Raw genomic sequence first — 19,861 nt, forward strand, 5'->3', positions numbered from 1 at the left:
TTATCTAAAAGTAAATGGTCACATAAGATTAATAATCATACACACTTTGCTGTAAGCAAACATCTACTGAAGTACTTGGGAATGGTTCTGAAACCTTGTGCTCCAATTATTCCCTAGTATTCTGCCAAATGTTTGCTCACAGCAAACAGTGTCCAACCCTTGTAATGTTACAGTGTAAATGTACACAGTGTCCAACCCTTGTGATATTAGAGAGTAAAAGTACACAGTGTCCAACCTTTGTGATGTTAGAGAGTAAAAGTACACAGTGTCCAACCTTTGTAATGTTACAGTGTAAATGTACACAGTGTCCAACCCATGTGATATTAGAGAGTAAAAGTACACAGTGTCCAATCTTTGTGATGTTACAGTGTAAAAGTACACAGTGTCCAATCTTTGTGATGTTACAGTGTAAAAGTACACAGTGTCCAACCTTTGTGATGTTAGAGAGTAAAAGTAGTGTCCAACCCTTGTGATGTTAGAGAGTAAAAGTATACAGTGTCCAACCCTTGTGATATTAGAGAGTAAAAGTACAGTGTCCAACTCTTGTGATATTAGAGAGTAAAAGTACACAGTGTCCAATCTTTGTGATGTTACAGTGTAAAAGTACACAGTGTCCAATCTTTGTGATGTTGCAGTGTAAAAGTACACAGTGTCCAACCTTTGTGATGTTAGAGAGTAAAAGTACAGTGTCTAACTCTTGTGATGTTAGAGAGTAAAAGTACACAGTGTCCAACCCTTGTGATATTAGAGAGTAAAAGTACACAGTGTTTAATGTTTGTGATATTAGAGAGTAAAAGTACACAGTGTCCAACCCTTGTGATATTAGAAAGTAAAAGTACACAGTGTCCAACCCTTGTGATATTAGAGAGTAAAAGTACACAGTGTCCAACCTTTGTGATGTTAGAGAGCAATGTATATCACTGGTCAACAGTGAAATCATTACTGACTTGAAAAGGCCCTAATCTGTAGTATTTTGGTGTGCCGAACACGAATATAACCGTGAAAAATTTGTATTGGCTCTCGTTTTGAAGATATTCATATACCTCATTTTCTATGTTTCACTGTGTAAATTTCTCCAGTAGGACTGCAGCAACATCCGAAATAATGATGTAACATTGCATAATACCATCATGCTCACATCATCCACAGTTGATTGCATCATTTTCTGATGCAATGCAATACTAATGCCATGTGGCTGCTGAAGTAAGTTGACGTCAGCAGTGTACTATACATGTGTAGGCCTATTATACTAATGCCAGGCGGCTGCTGAAGCTGACGTAAGCAGTGTACTATATAAAGCCCAATCAGATAGGTTCAGCATTTAAAATATTTTAGACGTTGTGCGAGACAGTTCAAGCTACTGTTACATAAAACTTATTATTTTATCCATTTACGTACAATAAAGAACAGTAATGCCTCGAAAGTGTGTTAATACCATGGACAATTTTTGCTATATTTGTGGGGAAGTGACATTTGCCAACCAGAAGAAAAGTATCAATTCTCAAGTGAAGAAGGCATATCATCTTTACTTCGGATGCAAGGTTGGTGACCAAGACAAGCCTTGGGCTCCGCATATATGCTGTGCTACATGTACAACACAGCTTTCACAGTGGTTGAATTGCAAAAGGTCATCAATGCCGTTTGCAGTCCCAATGGTGTGGAGAGAGCCAAGCAACCACCTAAATGACTGTTACTTCTGCTTGGTTCCTCCTCTTTCCGGCGGAATAACGAAGCGAAAGAAGTCGAGAATAGTCTACCCAAACATTCCGTCTGCATTGAGACCAGTTCCACATGGTGAGGGACTTCCTATTCCAGAACCTCCAGCAGAATATTCTCTTGATTCATCTGACGAAGACAAAGGTGAGTCGACCTGTTCTTCTCCTGGTCCATCAGCATGCAGTGATCCAGATTTTCACTGTGGTGCATCATCAACCCCACACAGAATAACACAGGAAGAACTAAATGACCTGATTCGTGATTTGGACTTATCAAAGAACAAGGCAGAATTGCTAGGATCAAGACTCCAACAATGGAATCTTCTAGAAGAAGATGTCACAATTACTGCATATCGAAAGCGCCACCAGCAATTGGAGCCTTTCTTCAGAAAGGAAAGTAATCTGATATTCTGTTCCGATATTGAGGGCCTCATGAATGCTTTAAAAATCACTCATGACCCACAAGAATGGAGACTATTTGTGGACTCTTCGAAACTGAGTCTCAAGGCTGTGCTTTTGCACAATGGAAACATTCTTCCATCTATTCCAGTAGCGTATGCTGTCCACATGAAAGAGACATACGATAACTTAAGGCAGCTACTGAATTCCATTGAGTATAACAAGTACAGCTGGCACCTCTGTGGTGATTTGAAGGTAGTTGCTCTTTTAATGGGACTGCAGCAAGGATATACAAAATACATGTGTTTCTTATGCGAGTGGGATAGCCGAGCAAGGGAAATGCACTACATGAGGAAGGAATGGACTCACAGGCAGAATGTAGCCATTGGAGAGAAGAATATCCAACACCCAGCTCTGGTTGAGGCTCAGAAAATCTTGCTACCACCCCTTCACATCAAACTAGGTTTGATGAAGAACTTCGTGAAAGCCATTGACCGGACTTTGCCAGCATTCCGATACCTGCATGAAAAATTCCCTCGACTCAGCGAAGCAAAGATTAAAGAGGGAGTTTTTGTGGGTCCTCAGATTCGAGAGCTTTTCAAAGATGACCGGTTCAACAACTTGCTGGAAGGTGACGCGAAACAAGCATGGAATGCTTTTCGCCTAGTTTCTACAAACTTCCTCGGAAATGTTAGGGCAGAAAACTATAAGGAACTAGTAGAAGACATGTTGATGAAGTATAAGAAACTTGGCTGCAATATGTCTCTAAAGATTCACTTCCTTCATTCCCATTTGGATTTCTTTCCTAGCAACTGTGGTATTGTTAGTGATGAACACGGCGAACGTTTGCATCAAGATATCGCAACAATGGAACAAAGATACCAGGGAAAATGGTCCACTACAATGCTGGCTGACTACTGCTGGACACTCCTCAGAGATGCTCCCAAACAGCTGTACAAGAGACAGGCGAAGAAATCTAAGATGTAGTCAATGACTTGATTTTTTATAGGTAGGCTATTACAGTTGACCTTTTACTATTGGAATGCATTTCGTTATGTAAACATTAATTTCTTGCAGATTACAAAAAAACTAGAGCCAATTTTGCAATTTGACTGTCATATTCATGTTCAGCACATAAAAATTGATAAGAATTGACTAATTTTATTTCAGTAACATGACTTTTGTAAAAATTTGTTGTCCAGTGTATCCTAGTTAGACATAACATTATAAATCCATAGGTGTAATTATGATAAACATATGTGGTAATATGATAATTTCAGTGATTTGTAAGCATCAAGAAATTCACCCCACTTTTATTGTTCACATTCAAACTACTTTTTTATGGAGAATCTGATTTGAAATTTTTCCTAGTACGTCACTCATTCTCCATCTTGTAGATCAGATACATTACCATCCTGTGTAATATGTTAGTCATTTTCCATCTTGTAAATTTGATACATTACCATCCATTTTCCATCTTGTAAATCAGATACATTACCATCCTGTGTAATACGTTAGTCATTTTCCATCTTGTAAATCAGATACATTACCATCCTGTGTAATACGTTAGTCATTTTCCATCTTGTAAATTTGATACATTACCATCCATTTTCCATCTTGTAAATCAGATACATTACCATCCTGTGTAATACGTTAGTCATTTTCCATCTTGTAAATCAGATACATTACCATCCTGTGTAATACATTAGTCATTTTCCATCTTGTAAATTTGATACATTACCATCCATTTTCCATCTTGTAAATCAGATACATTACCATCCTGTGTAATATGTTAGTCATTTTCCATCTTGTAAATCAGATACATTACCATCCTGTGTAATACGCTAGTCATTTTCCATCTTGTAAATCAGATACATTACCATCCTGTGTAATACGTTAGTCATTTTCCATCTTGTAAATTTGATACATTACCATCCATTTTCCATCTTGTAAATCAGATACATTACCATCCTGTGTAATATGTTAGTCATTTTCCATCTTGTAAATCAGATACATTACCATCCTGTGTAATATGTTAATCATTTTCCATCTTGTAAATCTGATACATTACCATCCTGTGTAATACGCTAGTCATTTTCCATCTTGTAAATCAGATACATTACCATCCTGTGTAATATGTTAGTCATTTTCCATCTTGTAAATCTAATACATTACCATCCTGTGTAACAGTTCTAAGTCTCTTAATCCTAACTGGCAAAATACAACATTGTTCCTTTCAAAATGAAGTATGTATCTATAAATACTGTCCAATCAGAAATAGTCATGATGGGTTTCAAATTTGATATGTAAAGAGTATCCATGAAATTAAATTAGGCCAAAAAGTTTAAATGTGACTGGTGTTAAGGAAAACAGAGTGATCTCACATCTATTTTCATGCACATAATCCTCCATTTTATTTCCCCTGTAAGTGCCTCGGGATCTCATGAGATGGAATTGGTCATGTGATGAGTCAGTGAATGGTCCAGCATCAAGGAGTCAGTACATAAGTGTTTTTCTCGAGTTTTAAAATTTCACGATTCCAGTAATTTACAGCTGAACTTTCATGCAAATTTGTAATTAGCGCAGGGCAGAAACTTCCTCTACCTTTTGAAAGGCCTTGTACAGTCATAACTGTACCGTACTTCATTGTTTCATCGTTTTTGAGTGTCATCTCTTGCACAGTTTTGCACAATGGTGGAATCGGGACAAAGCCAAAGGTATCCTGTTAATATGGGGAATGGACTATTGCAAGAAATATTGCAAAATAGAGCCAAGCAGCGTTTAGCTGATAAGGCGAAAGATTTCTCCATCATGGTTGCAACAAAACACAATGATTCCCAAGGGGGAACAACTATGCAAAATGATAGCCCTGTAGTGGCTTCAAAATCTAGGAGAAATCCAGCATCTACAGATAAGGGGACTAAAAGCTGCCAGTGTCATAATTGACTCGTGGAGAGAATCAACATGGAAACAATATTGGACACATCTCCAGAAATGGTTGCACTTTTCGGTTGGGAAATATATTGATCCCCTTGATTCACCTGTAAATTTGGTCCTGGCTTTCCTGACAGAACTGTTTGATTCTGGTTTAGGTTACAGCTCCATCAACACTGCCAGATCTGCTATATCTAGTTTAATTAAATTGAGTAGTAATGTTGACCTAGGTAATAATGTGCTCATAAAAAGATTTTTGAGAGGAGTTTTTCTATGTAGGCCATGTTTGCCCAGATATGGCATAACCTGGGATGTGAGAACTGTGCTTCAGCATCTGGAAAAATTATTTCCTGTGTGCAAAATTTCTTTGAAACAAGTGACTCAGAAACTAATGATCCTGTTGGCTTTACTTAGTGGCCAGAGATGCCAAACTTTGCATGTCATAAATATTGATGATATTACTATTTTTTCTGATAGAGTTGTTTTCAGAATTAGGGACCTTTTGAAGCAAAGTAAACCTAGTCAACATCTATCACAAATGGCTTTTTCTGCATATCACGATAAACGACTATGTATAGTTGAAACCTTACAAGAATACATCAGTAGAACTTCTTCCCTTCAAGGAAATGAGAAAAAATTATTGATAACCACACAACCTCCTTTTAGAGCTGTTGCTAAAAGCACCATAGCTAGATGGATCAAGACTGTTATGAAGGAGGCAGGGATTGATACATCCATTTTTGGGGCCCACAGCACTAGAGCTGCATCAAGCACTGCTGCAGCTACAATGAAACTGTCTTTGCATACTATTATTAAGACTGTAGGATGGAGTAATGATTGCACATTCCACAAGTTCTATCATAAACCTGTATTGGATGGCTTAGATTTCAGCAGTGCTGTGCTTGGTAAGTCCCACCTATAAAATTTTTTGATTCAGTCTCAGATGCTTATATCTTGTTCTTTATAGTTTTATCTAGTATAACAAATATACCTTTTATTTTATTTTTTCTTCATTGTTGTGCTTGGATGCATAAACTCTGAAATCTCATGAGATCCCAAGGCACTTACAGGGGAAATAAAATTTCACAATTAAACAAGACTTACTAAAGTCACAGTTTGATTGGGATTTTATGAACCTGTAAGTGCCTGAGGGATCACATGCCCACCCATATGCAAATTAATTATCTTCAGGCATATCCCACCCTATTGTTGTTCTCTGCGACATCCAAGCTGATCATACTCTAAAGAATGACTCATCACATGACCAATTCCATCTCATGTGATCCCTCAGGCACTTACAGGTTCATAAAATTACAATCAAACTGTGACTTTGGTAAGTCTTGTTTAATTGTGAAATTTACTATCAAGCAATGAACTTTGTTCCTGCATTACAATTTCTTATTTTACAGCATGACTGAATGTGTCAGCATTGGACTGGGTCTGCTTTTACAGTATGACTGTCAGCATTGGACTGGGTCTGATTTTACAGTATAACTGTCAGCATTGGACTGGGTCTTATTTTACAGGATGACTGTGTCAGAATTAGACTGGGTCTAACTTGACAGCATGGTTGAGTGTGCCAGCAGTAGACTGGTTCTGAGTTTACATTAAGGCTGAGTGTCTAACCTTGTATTTCTGGACCTCCTGCCAGAAGAGAACATCATTTTCTAGACTGTCTCCCTGGATGGAAACATATCGTCGAAACTGCATTGAAGTCACAGGGTTCAGAAGGGCATTACGGAATGTAATGATCTCTTGAGATGACGACACCCATCTGCTTTCTAAGAGCTGCAAAAATGTTTTTGAAAATAACATGTTACACTATTTTTTGCCATGGAAATAAATGAAATAAAAAATGAAGGAATAATGGGGATTATGGATTAATAGGGATTATTTTGACAACCTGCAGCTAGCCACAGCCTGCCCATGCAACTCAGTAATGAGGACTTTCACTGAGCTCAGTAGAGATAGTGCATAGTGAAGCTATATTCCAAATTTTAAAGAGGGTGGAATAAAATGTATAGTTATACAAAAGTGAAAACTTTATGGTTAATTTCTAGTGTGGATAACCATACACACAGATGGGATGGCTATCATTAGGTTAAGCTTCTGTCAGGGTAGGTACAAGAAATATTGAAAGAAAATTGAATTTGAACAAAATACTTAAGTGACTGGTAATGTTCTTTGCAACTGATAGTTGGTTGAAGAAAACAAATTGAGTTATTCTGATATTCATAAACCTTTAATTAACTGACAACCCCTCTCAGTCTTTTTTTTAAAAAAGCAACATTACAAGAATAGAATGTATTCAAGTTCATTTTATTTTTGAACTAAATAACACCTCAAAGAGGTTGTATTTGCAAAGACAAAAGCTTGTGTAATTAGAGCTTGTGCCTGTTAAGTTTATGCAGTCACACCCATATGTAACCAATCATATATGATTTGAAAGAAAGAAATATATCAAGACTTTGCAATGTATGATATCAAGACTTTGCAATGTATGATATCAAGACTTTGCAATGTATATGATATCAAGACTTTGCAATGAATAATATCATACATTTGATTTAGCTTTAGTTTATTATTTTAATAAAGGTTTTACTTCTTTATACTATTTAATTTTTATTCTTCTGAATATAATGGAATCATTCCCTAAACATAATTGATTGAATAACATCAACTATAAAATATAATTATAATTGATCAAATAACAAAAACTATAAAGTTATAAATATAATTGATCAAATAACATAAACTAAAAAAATATAAATATAATTGATTAAATAACAAACTATAAAAATAAAACTTTCAAAAAAATCAATTGATAAAATAAATAAGTTCTTTTACAACCTTTATTACATAACAGACCTTATGGTAATTTTTTATAACCTTTGTTTTATAACAGACATGATGGCAAATTTTAATAACCTTTTTTGCATAACAGACAAGATGGTAAATTTTAATAACCTTTATTGCATAACAGACAAGATGGTAAATTTTAATAACCTTTATTACATGGTAGACATGATGGTAAATTTTCTTTGTTCTGCAAGCAATAAGTAATAATATCAACTGAGAATCTTTTAAAGCATCTATCATAACATCTCTCTTTGTCTTGATGTAGCATTGGATGATATGTATGTATTAGGATTCAACGGCATTCAGCATGTTACTGGCTATATGATGCCAGTTAACACATTAACCCCTGGAGGTTTTTGTCGTTTTTGCCTAAAATTCGAGTAGGAAACACATTTTGAAAGCTATTTCTGAATACATCCAAAAACACCAAATCCCAGGTGATCTTTCAATAACATACTGCCTAGTTGTGTTAGAAACATTGTTTTTCATTGGCTATTTGGCTTGCACATGAGCAGAAGGGTAAAAATTGGAGTTCTTTTTTTTTTCTTCTGCTAAACGGACCCATTATTTTTGTATCGAGACCACTCTTTATTCCAAATGCCCATCTTATCCTACTTTTTGCAAAGGTTCATCTGTCTGTTTGCAGTTCATATGGGTTTGTCTTAGATCTGAGACCAAAAAGTCTAAAATCCGGACACAGAATCGGATTTCAACCATGGGCCAATTTTGGGTAGAAAAAAATTGGGTCCAAAAAATGAGGTTTTTCCCTCTGTATTTTGTAGTGCAACTAGAAATTCCAGATTAACTGGTATCATTGTAGAGCTACATCTGTCTAACTTTCTATAATACCATCCACTTTAGTGTATCATGCATGACCTTGATGCTAGAGAGCTCAGTAGTAGGCTACTACTTCCTGCCACGTTAACTCGTCACCAGGAGTTAATGTGTTAAAAAGGATTTTTTAATTTTTGTACAAATCATCAAGGAATGGGTAAATTTGTAATTTATGTGCAATGTTGATGCACAAGTGATTAAATATGCAAGGAATATTAAAATTTGGTGATGTCATCAAAATGCACCCATTAACACATTAACCCCTGGAAGTTTTTGTCATTTTCGCCTAAAACTCAAGTAGGAAACACATTTTGAAAGCTATTTCTGAATACATCCAAAAACACCAAATCCCAGGTGAACTTTCAATAAAATACTGCCTAGTTGTGTTAGAAACATCATTTTTCATTGGCTATTTGGCTCGCGCATGAGCAGAAGGGTAAAAGTTGGAGTTCTTTTTTTCTTTTTTTTTGCTAAACGGACCCATTATTTTTGTATCGAGACCACTCTTTATTCCAAATGCCCATCTTATCCTACTTTTTGCAAAGGTTCATCTGTCTGTTTGCAGTTCATATGGGTTTGCTTAGAACTGAGACCAAAAGGTCTAAAATCCGGACACAAAATCAGATTCCGACCATGGGCCAATTTAGGGTAGAAAAATAAATTGGGTCCAAAAAATGAGGTTTTTCCCTCTGTATTTTGTAGTGCAACTAGAAATTCCAGAATATTTGGTATCATTGTAGAGCTACAACTGTCTACCTTTCTATAATACCACCCACTTTAGTGTATCATGCATGACCATGATGCTATAGAGCTTGGCAGTAGACTACTACCTCCTGCCCTGTTAACTTGTCACCGGGGCTCTGAGTGGCCGAGTGTTCTAAAGCACTCTCTATTATGGATCACTGTCATCTCACCTCTGTCTGCGCTGGTTTGAGTGTTGGATTCAGCCAATGTGGGTATGTGAGAAAGCTTGCCAGTAGCTTCTCGTGGATCAGTGGTTCTTTCTGGGGTTTTCCCGGGTTCTTCCTCCACCATTAATACTGACCCCCATGTATAGTCTATCATGTGCTGAAAAATGGTGTTAAACCCCACAACAACAACAACAACAATTAACTTGTCACCAGAGGTTAATGTGTTAAAAGTTTAAGTACAAAAATGTAAATATTAAGAACTGCAAAAGAATCTTTTGGAAGAAAAAGCCTTCCAAATAAAAGTACACATAAAGCACTGTAAGAGAAAAGATGAAAGTACACATAGATTACTGTAAGAGAAAAACAAAAAGTACACATAAAGTACTATAACAGAAAAGATAAAAAGTACACATAAAGCACTGTAAGAGAAAAGGTAAAAATACGTTTCAAGTACTATTAGAGAAAAGACAAAAGTACACATAAAGTACTATTAGAGAAAAGATAAAAGTACACATAAAGTATTATAAGAGAAAAATTAAAAAGCACACAAAGTACTATAAGAGAAAAGTTAAAAAGTACTATTAGAGAAAAGATAAAAGTACACAAAGTATCTATAACAGAAAAGATAATATTACACACAAAGTACTATTAGAAAAAAGACAAAAAGTACACACAAAGTACTATAAGAAAAAGGAGTAAAAAAAAAACACATAAAGTAATATTAGACAAAGATACAAAGTACACATAAAGTACTGTAAGAGAAAAGTTGAGAGTACACATAAGGTATTATAAGAGAAAAATTAAAAAGTACACAAAGTACTATAAGAAAAAAGATAACATTACACACAAAGTACTATTAGAGAAAAGAGAAAAGTACACACAAAGTACTAACAGAGAAAAGATAAAAGTACACACAAAGTACTATTAGAGAAAAGATAAAAGTACACATAAAGTACTATTAGAGAAAAGATAAAAGTACACAAGAAGTACTAATAGAGAAAAGATAAAGTTAAGATGAATATACTGTGAAATGAAAGGACAAAAATTAATGATTTAAAATACTATAAAAGGTATGTAAAATAAAAAATGTATGCAAAAAATTATAAAATCTGTAAAAATATAGGGTTAAATGTTTTCATATAAACCACATTCACTCAATAGTCTAATATTTTGTCTGATGGTACATCATCTAAAGGTTTGACTTCACATGAAAATACTTCTGTCTTGCTGGTTCAAGGTTAATACACTCATTTGCAATGTCTTCGACTATCAGTGTGCAATGGAAAACAATAATGCTAGTGTGAAAAAAAATGTTTATGTGAAAAACTGAGTAAAAAAGTTATTGCCTTCCAAACAGCCTGGGATTTCTTTCTCTTTTGAACCAGCACATCATCCACAACGTTATCCATGCTGGTGCGGGGCTTCTGTCTCTCTGCAAAAGCAGGTGTAAGGAGGAACAGTGGCAGCCATTTTTTCTCCAGTCTATCCCTCACAAATTTCTGTGCCTCAATAATGACTGGATTTGGAGGTCTGTCATTCATCAGTTTACCCCAACCCCCACCAGCTGCCATCACCTGGAGACAGTGGTGGTCAAAATGTGGTAAATATGTGACAAAATACATGCCTCTCTTTCTCTTACAATTCTTATATAAAAAACAAACACATCACAGCCACACAAATCAACAAAATCTTGACCTAAAGAACTAAATGAAATTTTTGTGATGCCCCTGTTTACAGACTTTACTGGTTTACAGCTTTACTATATCATTTTATACAAAAAGCTCTTGGTATTCAAACCTGCTTATCATGGTATAAATAGATGTATCATGGTATACATAGATTTATCATGGTATACACAGATGTATCACTGAATACATAGATGTATCATGGTATACATAGATTTATCATGGAATGCATACATTTATCATGGAATGCATAGATGTAACGTGGAATGCATAGATTTATCATGGAATACATGGATGTATCATGGTATACATAGATGTATCATGGTATACATAGATGTATCATGGTACGCATAGATGTATCATGGTATAAATAGATGTATCATGGTATACATAGATGTATCATGGTATGCATAGATATATCATGGTATAAATAGATTTATCATGGAATGCATAGATGTATCATGGTATACATAGATTTATCATGGAATACATAGATGTAACATGGTATGCATAGATTTATCATGGAATACATGGATGTATCATGGTATACATAGATGTATCATGGTATGCATAGATGTAGCATGGCATACATAGATGTATCATGGAATACATAGATGTATCATGGTATAAATAGATGAATCATGGTATACATAGATGTATCATGGTATGCATAGATGTATCATGGTATAAATAGATGTACCATGGTATACATAGATGTATCATGGTATACATAGATTTATCATGGAATGCATAGATGTATCATGGAATACATAGATGTAACATGGTATGCATAGATTTATCATGGAATACATGGATGTATCATGGTATACATAGATGTATCATGGTATGCATAGATGTAGCATGGTATACATAGATGTATCATGGAATACATAGATGTATCATGGTATACATAGATGTATCATGGAATACATAGATGTATCATGGCATACATAGATGTATCATGGAATACATAGATGTATCATGGCATACATAGATTTATGATGGAATGCATAGATGTATCATGGTATGCATAGGTTTATCATGGAATACATGGATTTGTCATGGTATACATAGATTTATCATGGAATGCATAGATGTATCATGGAATACATAGATTTATCATGGAATACATAGATGTATCAGTCTGAACATTTTTATTTGTGATTACTTTTTTAATATTGTAAATTCTCTATTATATATGAATAACAATTATCACAGACTTTGTGGCTGTTAGAAATCACATATTCAAACCCTAATCTAATCTAAAAGGACATACAATCAAAAATGCAGAAAAAGGGTAAATAATTTATCAATTAACTTGACCATGAAAATAAAACCCTGACTGTAATACACAACATGCTATGATAATAATAATAATAATAATAATAATAATAATAATAATAATAATAATAATAAAAATAATAATGACTTTACTTATAGAGGTTTAAAGAGGGCAAAACAATTAGCTAATGAACTCAGCTACCTTGAGGCCATCATACAAAGAAACATATTTACATACAAATGCCCACATATGCACACACATACATACATAGAGTATATATAGCAGCATGTATATGTAAAGAAAACAACATATTTACTTTCTTTCCTTTCTCTCACCCATAGATATTGAAACTATATAGTCAATATACATGCAACATGCAATTGGTGACAGATAGATGGGTAGTATATTTAATGATACCCACAGGCTTATATCAATTAAGCTATATCCATTTATCATAAATAGATAGTAAGTTAAAGAGTGGAAGGGCAAATGTGACTGAAACTTAAAATAATGATCTGTGACTTTGACCCTTTATCTCAAACGTCTGTGTGTGTTTGTGTGATTTGCATTTTTAACGTAGCTTTAACAATTTCTCATATATATCACTATGATGTCTGCAGTGTGGCAGTTTATAGTTTGTCTAGCACTGGGACATCATGCTGCAGACATTTAGTATGGTGTCCCACCTAGTCACATTATCTGGACACCAGGCCGACCAGTCGTAACTCTAACTTCTTAATGCTGAGTGCCAAGCGAGGCAGCTGTTAGTACCATTTTTAAAAGTCTTTGGTATGACTCGACCAGAGATCAAACCCATGACCTCCCGCATCTGAGGCAGATGCACTAACCACTAGGCCACCGGAGCAGTCTCCAATGTCTCTGAACTTATAGATTGGAAAGGAAAGTGTCATAAAAAACAATGCAACATATAACACCATGATACTGACCCCGAACACCACACTCACAATAGGGTACACAGACACCTAATGACCCTGAAGACCACACTCACAATGGGTACACAGACACCTACTGCTAATGACTGCACACAATGGGGTACACAGACACAATACACAAGCAGCTGCCTTGCTTGTTGCTCAGCATTAAGAGTTTAGTGTTAGGACTGGTCAGCCTCGTGTCAGAATAATGTGACTGAGTGGGACAATGCTACATGTCTGTGACATGATGCCTCAGTGCTAGACACAACTATAAACTGCCACACTGCAGACATCGCAACGATATGAAAGATTTATGAAAAAAAAACTACTTTAAAAATCAAAATAACAAGCAAACACACACACATACTTCAAAAGACTTAAAAGGTTAGCCACTTAAAGATGTATCAGCGATTAGAAGGCTAGTGTTACTAATTTTGAGGAATTACCTGCATTTTAACTCAAAGGCTCAAATGCATGACACCTACAACTGTATCTTCAGCTGAGTAATATTAGTAATGAAGCTAACTGACCTTGTCTTGTCCCTCCTTGCCAGCAGGGCTGTTAGCGCCAAAGAAGTACTTCCTGTTGAAGTATTTCTGGTTTATTTCTTTGGCTTTAGCATCTCTCTTCTTCTCATCAGTATGTGGAATTCTTCTGAAGGCCTCAATGTCCATCCAACACTTAAGATCCATGCTGGCATAATTCTCTTCCAGGAACTGTCGGTAGTGTTCCAACTCAATGCGGTTATGGACAAGTTTTTCCAATGTGTAATCACGGAAATCTTCTGAAATTTGTTCTAGCAAAGATTCATCATAAACAGGGTCTGAATACCCTTCCATGGGATCTTCTGGTGTTAGTGCCCTCTGTAGAACAAAAAATAATGGAAAACATTATATGAAATTATATGGAATAACTATGAGCACAGCCAAACAATATCACAGTCAATGTCATGCCACTGGCATGCCAATCAATATCATAGTCAATGTCATGCCACTGGCATGCCAAACAATATCACAGTCAATGTCATGCCACTGGCATGCCAAACAATATCACAGTCAATGTCATGCCACTGGCATGCCAAACAATATCACAGTCAATGTCATGCCACTGGCATGCCATCTGTGAAAGGTCCTGTTGGTCTATTTCATCCTCTGTGGACAAAACAAAGAAAAAGAGTAAAGAGAAGAATTAAAAATTAAAGAATATGTAAAACAAAATACAAAAAGTAAACAAGTAAGTAAAAAGAATTCAGTAATCAATAAATCATTTAAAGTCAAGCTTTGTGTTATTTAAATATGTAAAGTGTACACTAGGAAAGTTGTAGTGCCTAGTGATATGATACTTTTACCATACTTTTGTCCCAACTTGTGCTGAGTGCATATTCTCCTGTACTCTTCTTTTCATGCTTTTATTAAGATCCCATTTTTGGAAATTTTGTGTATTATGTTAATTGTTTTGATGCTCTTCACAGGAGTGAACTTTTGTCTATGACACCATTGTATACATCCAGCAACTATGCAAAATTGCATACATACTTTGTTCTGAGTAGAACCAGTTTAATATGGAATAGGGATATATTGAGGACATCAAGAAAAATGACATAAAGTAACTTAGCAGTCCTAAAGTTCTTCTTTATAACTCATTTCTCCAAAAGTGCAAATAAACAGGCACAAAAGATATAAACCCACATAAGGCTTACAGGTAAATACTCATCTCAGTTGTATCATTGCTTCTGGGTCCTGATAAATTCTCTTTGATTGTCCCTGAGGGTAATATACATGCATCAAAATTTAAGTCTGCCATAAGTTGAGGCAAATGTTGGTTACTTTTGGATTGAATTGAGTGCATTTTTTCAATTTTTAAAGCAATCTTTGCCATGATATACTTTACAGTTGTAAAATGAAAAGTTCCTAATTTTATTTGACCTACTAAAAGTTATCATGTTCCATGAAAAATGTTTTATGTATATATTCTTTTAAAACATATAAATAGTTTGTTTAATGATCCTATCCTTTATCATGAAACTTCTTCAGTTTAAGTCTAAATTTCTGATTTAATTCTCACTGAAAAAATGTAGATCTTTTATCCCTGAGATTGAGAATATTCTGTGTTTTATGATCACCTTATATCCAAAGAAACAATTCTGAGGAAAATATTCCTCATGTGTCCAAAAAGCATTGAGTATTGAAGCATGGCCTATAATATGCTATGCACATGGATAATGGGAGCATGGCCTTTAATATGCTATGCACATGGATAATGGGAGCATGGTCTTTAACATGCTATGCACATGTATAATGGCAGCATGGCCTTTAATATGCTATGCACATGTATAATGGAAGCATGGCCTTTAATATGCTATGCACATGGATAATGGCAGCATGGCCTATAACACTGGTCAACAGTGAAATCATTACTGACTTGAAAAGGCCCTAATCTGTAGTATTTTGGTGTGCCGAACACGAATATAACCGTGAAAAATTTGTATTGGCTCTCGTTTTGAAGATATTCATATACCTCATTTTCTATGTTTCACTGTGTAAATTTCTCCAGTAGGACTGCAGCAACATCCGAAATAATGATGTAACATTGCATAATACCATCATGCTCACATCATCCACAGTTGATTGCATCATTTTCTGATGCAATGCAATACTAATGCCATGTGGCTGCTGAAGTAAGTTGACGTCAGCAGTGTACTATACATGTGTAGGCCTATTATACTAATGCCAGGCGGCTGCTGAAGCTGACGTAAGCAGTGTACTATATAAAGCCCAATCAGATAGGTTCAGCATTTAAAATATTTTAGACGTTGTGCGAGACAGTTCAAGCTACTGTTACATAAAACTTATTATTTTATCCATTTACGTACAATAAAGAACAGTAATGCCTCGAAAGTGTGTTAATACCATGGACAATTTTTGCTATATTTGTGGGGAAGTGACATTTGCCAACCAGAAGAAAAGTATCAATTCTCAAGTGAAGAAGGCATATCATCTTTACTTCGGATGCAAGGTTGGTGACCAAGACAAGCCTTGGGCTCCGCATATATGCTGTGCTACATGTACAACACAGCTTTCACAGTGGTTGAATTGCAAAAGGTCATCAATGCCGTTTGCAGTCCCAATGGTGTGGAGAGAGCCAAGCAACCACCTAAATGACTGTTACTTCTGCTTGGTTCCTCCTCTTTCCGGCGGAATAACGAAGCGAAAGAAGTCGAGAATAGTCTACCCAAACATTCCGTCTGCATTGAGACCAGTTCCACATGGTGAGGGACTTCCTATTCCAGAACCTCCAGCAGAATATTCTCTTGATTCATCTGACGAAGACAAAGGTGAGTCGACCTGTTCTTCTCCTGGTCCATCAGCATGCAGTGATCCAGATTTTCACTGTGGTGCATCATCAACCCCACACAGAATAACACAGGAAGAACTAAATGACCTGATTCGTGATTTGGACTTATCAAAGAACAAGGCAGAATTGCTAGGATCAAGACTCCAACAATGGAATCTTCTAGAAGAAGATGTCACAATTACTGCATATCGAAAGCGCCACCAGCAATTGGAGCCTTTCTTCAGAAAGGAAAGTAATCTGATATTCTGTTCCGATATTGAGGGCCTCATGAATGCTTTAAAAATCACTCATGACCCACAAGAATGGAGACTATTTGTGGACTCTTCGAAACTGAGTCTCAAGGCTGTGCTTTTGCACAATGGAAACATTCTTCCATCTATTCCAGTAGCGTATGCTGTCCACATGAAAGAGACATACGATAACTTAAGGCAGCTACTGAATTCCATTGAGTATAACAAGTACAGCTGGCACCTCTGTGGTGATTTGAAGGTAGTTGCTCTTTTAATGGGACTGCAGCAAGGATATACAAAATACATGTGTTTCTTATGCGAGTGGGATAGCCGAGCAAGGGAAATGCACTACATGAGGAAGGAATGGACTCACAGGCAGAATGTAGCCATTGGAGAGAAGAATATCCAACACCCAGCTCTGGTTGAGGCTCAGAAAATCTTGCTACCACCCCTTCACATCAAACTAGGTTTGATGAAGAACTTCGTGAAAGCCATTGACCGGACTTTGCCAGCATTCCGATACCTGCATGAAAAATTCCCTCGACTCAGCGAAGCAAAGATTAAAGAGGGAGTTTTTGTGGGTCCTCAGATTCGAGAGCTTTTCAAAGATGACCGGTTCAACAACTTGCTGGAAGGTGACGCGAAACAAGCATGGAATGCTTTTCGCCTAGTTTCTACAAACTTCCTCGGAAATGTTAGGGCAGAAAACTATAAGGAACTAGTAGAAGACATGTTGATGAAGTATAAGAAACTTGGCTGCAATATGTCTCTAAAGATTCACTTCCTTCATTCCCATTTGGATTTCTTTCCTAGCAACTGTGGTATTGTTAGTGATGAACACGGCGAACGTTTGCATCAAGATATCGCAACAATGGAACAAAGATACCAGGGAAAATGGTCCACTACAATGCTGGCTGACTACTGCTGGACACTCCTCAGAGATGCTCCCAAACAGCTGTACAAGAGACAGGCGAAGAAATCTAAGATGTAGTCAATGACTTGATTTTTTATAGGTAGGCTATTACAGTTGACCTTTTACTATTGGAATGCATTTCGTTATGTAAACATTAATTTCTTGCAGATTACAAAAAAACTAGAGCCAATTTTGCAATTTGACTGTCATATTCATGTTCAGCACATAAAAATTGATAAGAATTGACTAATTTTATTTCAGTAACATGACTTTTGTAAAAATTTGTTGTCCAGTGTAATATGCTATGCACATGGATAATGGGAGCATGGTCTTTAACATGCTATGCACATGTATAATGGAATCATGGCCTTTAATATGCTATGCACATGTATAATGGAAGCATGGCCTTTAATATGCTATGCACATGGATAATGGCAGCATGGCCTATAATAGGCTATGCACATGGATAATGGGAGCATGTTCTAAAATATGCTATGCACATGGATAATGGAAGTATGGCCTTTAATATGCTATGCACATGGATAATGGGATCATGGCCTATAATATGCTATGCACATGGATAATGGGAGCATGGCCTATAAAATGCTATGCACATGGATAATGTCAGCATGGCCTATAATATGCTATGTACATGGATAATGGGAGCATGGTCTTTAATATGCTATGCACATGGATAATGGCAGCATGGCCTATAATATGCTATGCACATGGATAATGGGAGCATGTTCTATAATATGCTATGCACATGTATAATGGAAGCATGGCCTTTAATATGCTATGCACATGTATAATGGAATCATGGCCTTTAATATGCTATGCACATGTATAATGGAAGCATAGACTTTAATATGCTATGCACATGAATAATGGCAGCATGGACTATAATATGCTATGCACATGGATAATGGGAGCATGTTCTATAATATGCTATGCACATGGATAATGGAAGCATGGCCTTTAATATGCTATGTACATGGATAATGGGAGCATGACCTATAATATGCTATGCACATGGATAATGGGAGCATGGCCTATAATATGCTATGAACATGGATAATGGGAGCATGGCCTATAATATGCTATGCACATGGATAATGGGAGCATGGCCTATAATATGCTATGTACATGGATAATGGAAGCATGGTCTTTAATATGCTATGCACATGGATAATGGCAGCATGGCCTATAATATGCTATGCACATGGATAATGGGAGGATGTTCTATAATATGCTATGCACATGGATAATGGCAACATGTTCTATAATATGCTATGCACATGGATAATGTCAGCATGGCCTATAATATTATATGCACATGGATAATGGGAACATGGCCTATAATATGCTATGCACATGGATAATGGGAACATCTGTAAAAATAAACGTTTCAAACATAAGTGTAAATGTGTTTTTACATTTTTCCATCAAAAATTAACATTAATATCTTATGCAAAAAAATAAAAAAAGCAATTATTTCCTTTCAATGTCTCTACTCTAAGGTTAAAATTCATGTGGACAGAAAAAAATGTAATCAATAAAATAATCATAAAGATATAATTCTATGCAAACTAGAAGACAAATACACATGATCTGTTGGGTTATGGGTTAGGATTAACCCTAGCCCTATGCAAACTAGAAGACAAACACACTTAATTTGTTGGATTGTATATTGTTGTTTACAAATTCATATAAAATAATCAGAATAAACACTTTTTACATATTTAAAAAAATAAGTGTACACCTTTGTAATACAGAAGCTAAAAGAGCACTGTAAATACATGTAGTATGG

At 35.8% G+C, this 19,861-nt stretch overlaps 2 protein-coding genes across 3 annotated transcripts in view; one reads left to right on the plus strand and one right to left on the minus strand.

Moving 5' to 3' along the window:
* Positions 1-19,861, minus strand: part of LOC149806521 (regulator of G protein signaling 22-like) — a 201,709-nt gene that overhangs the window by 51,502 nt on the left and 130,346 nt on the right. For both annotated transcript variants that reach the window (XM_089954185.1, XM_089954186.1), the window contains 3 exons: positions 14,085-14,417; positions 10,999-11,226; positions 6,675-6,836 (listed from right to left, as the gene is read on the minus strand). In XM_089954185.1, the coding sequence (XP_089810311.1) occupies positions 6,675-6,836; positions 10,999-11,226; positions 14,085-14,417 (723 nt within the window). The remainder of the gene's footprint in view (positions 1-6,674; positions 6,837-10,998; positions 11,227-14,084; positions 14,418-19,861) is intronic.
* LOC149806523 (uncharacterized) lies at positions 129-5,970 on the plus strand. Its single transcript, XM_089950967.1, has 2 exons — positions 129-278; positions 4,990-5,970. Exons 1-2 carry the CDS (start codon positions 129-131, stop codon positions 5,968-5,970), a joined length of 1,131 nt encoding a protein of 376 aa, XP_089807093.1.

Source organism: Sinohyriopsis cumingii, chromosome 1, assembly GCF_028554795.1.
Source record: "Sinohyriopsis cumingii isolate HCF-2022 chromosome 1, ASM2855479v2, whole genome shotgun sequence".
Taxonomy (NCBI): domain Eukaryota; kingdom Metazoa; phylum Mollusca; class Bivalvia; order Unionida; family Unionidae; genus Sinohyriopsis; species Sinohyriopsis cumingii.

Excerpts from the sequence above, each read along its gene's own strand:
- LOC149806523 (XM_089950967.1), top strand. The coding sequence starts at position 129 with ATGTTTGCTCACAGCAAACAGTGTCCAACCCTTGTAATGTTACAGTGT. Across the intron at positions 279-4,989 it reads GTACACAGTGTCCAACCTTT|TGGCTTCAAAATCTAGGAGA; the intron begins GTAATGTTACAG and ends ATAGCCCTGTAG.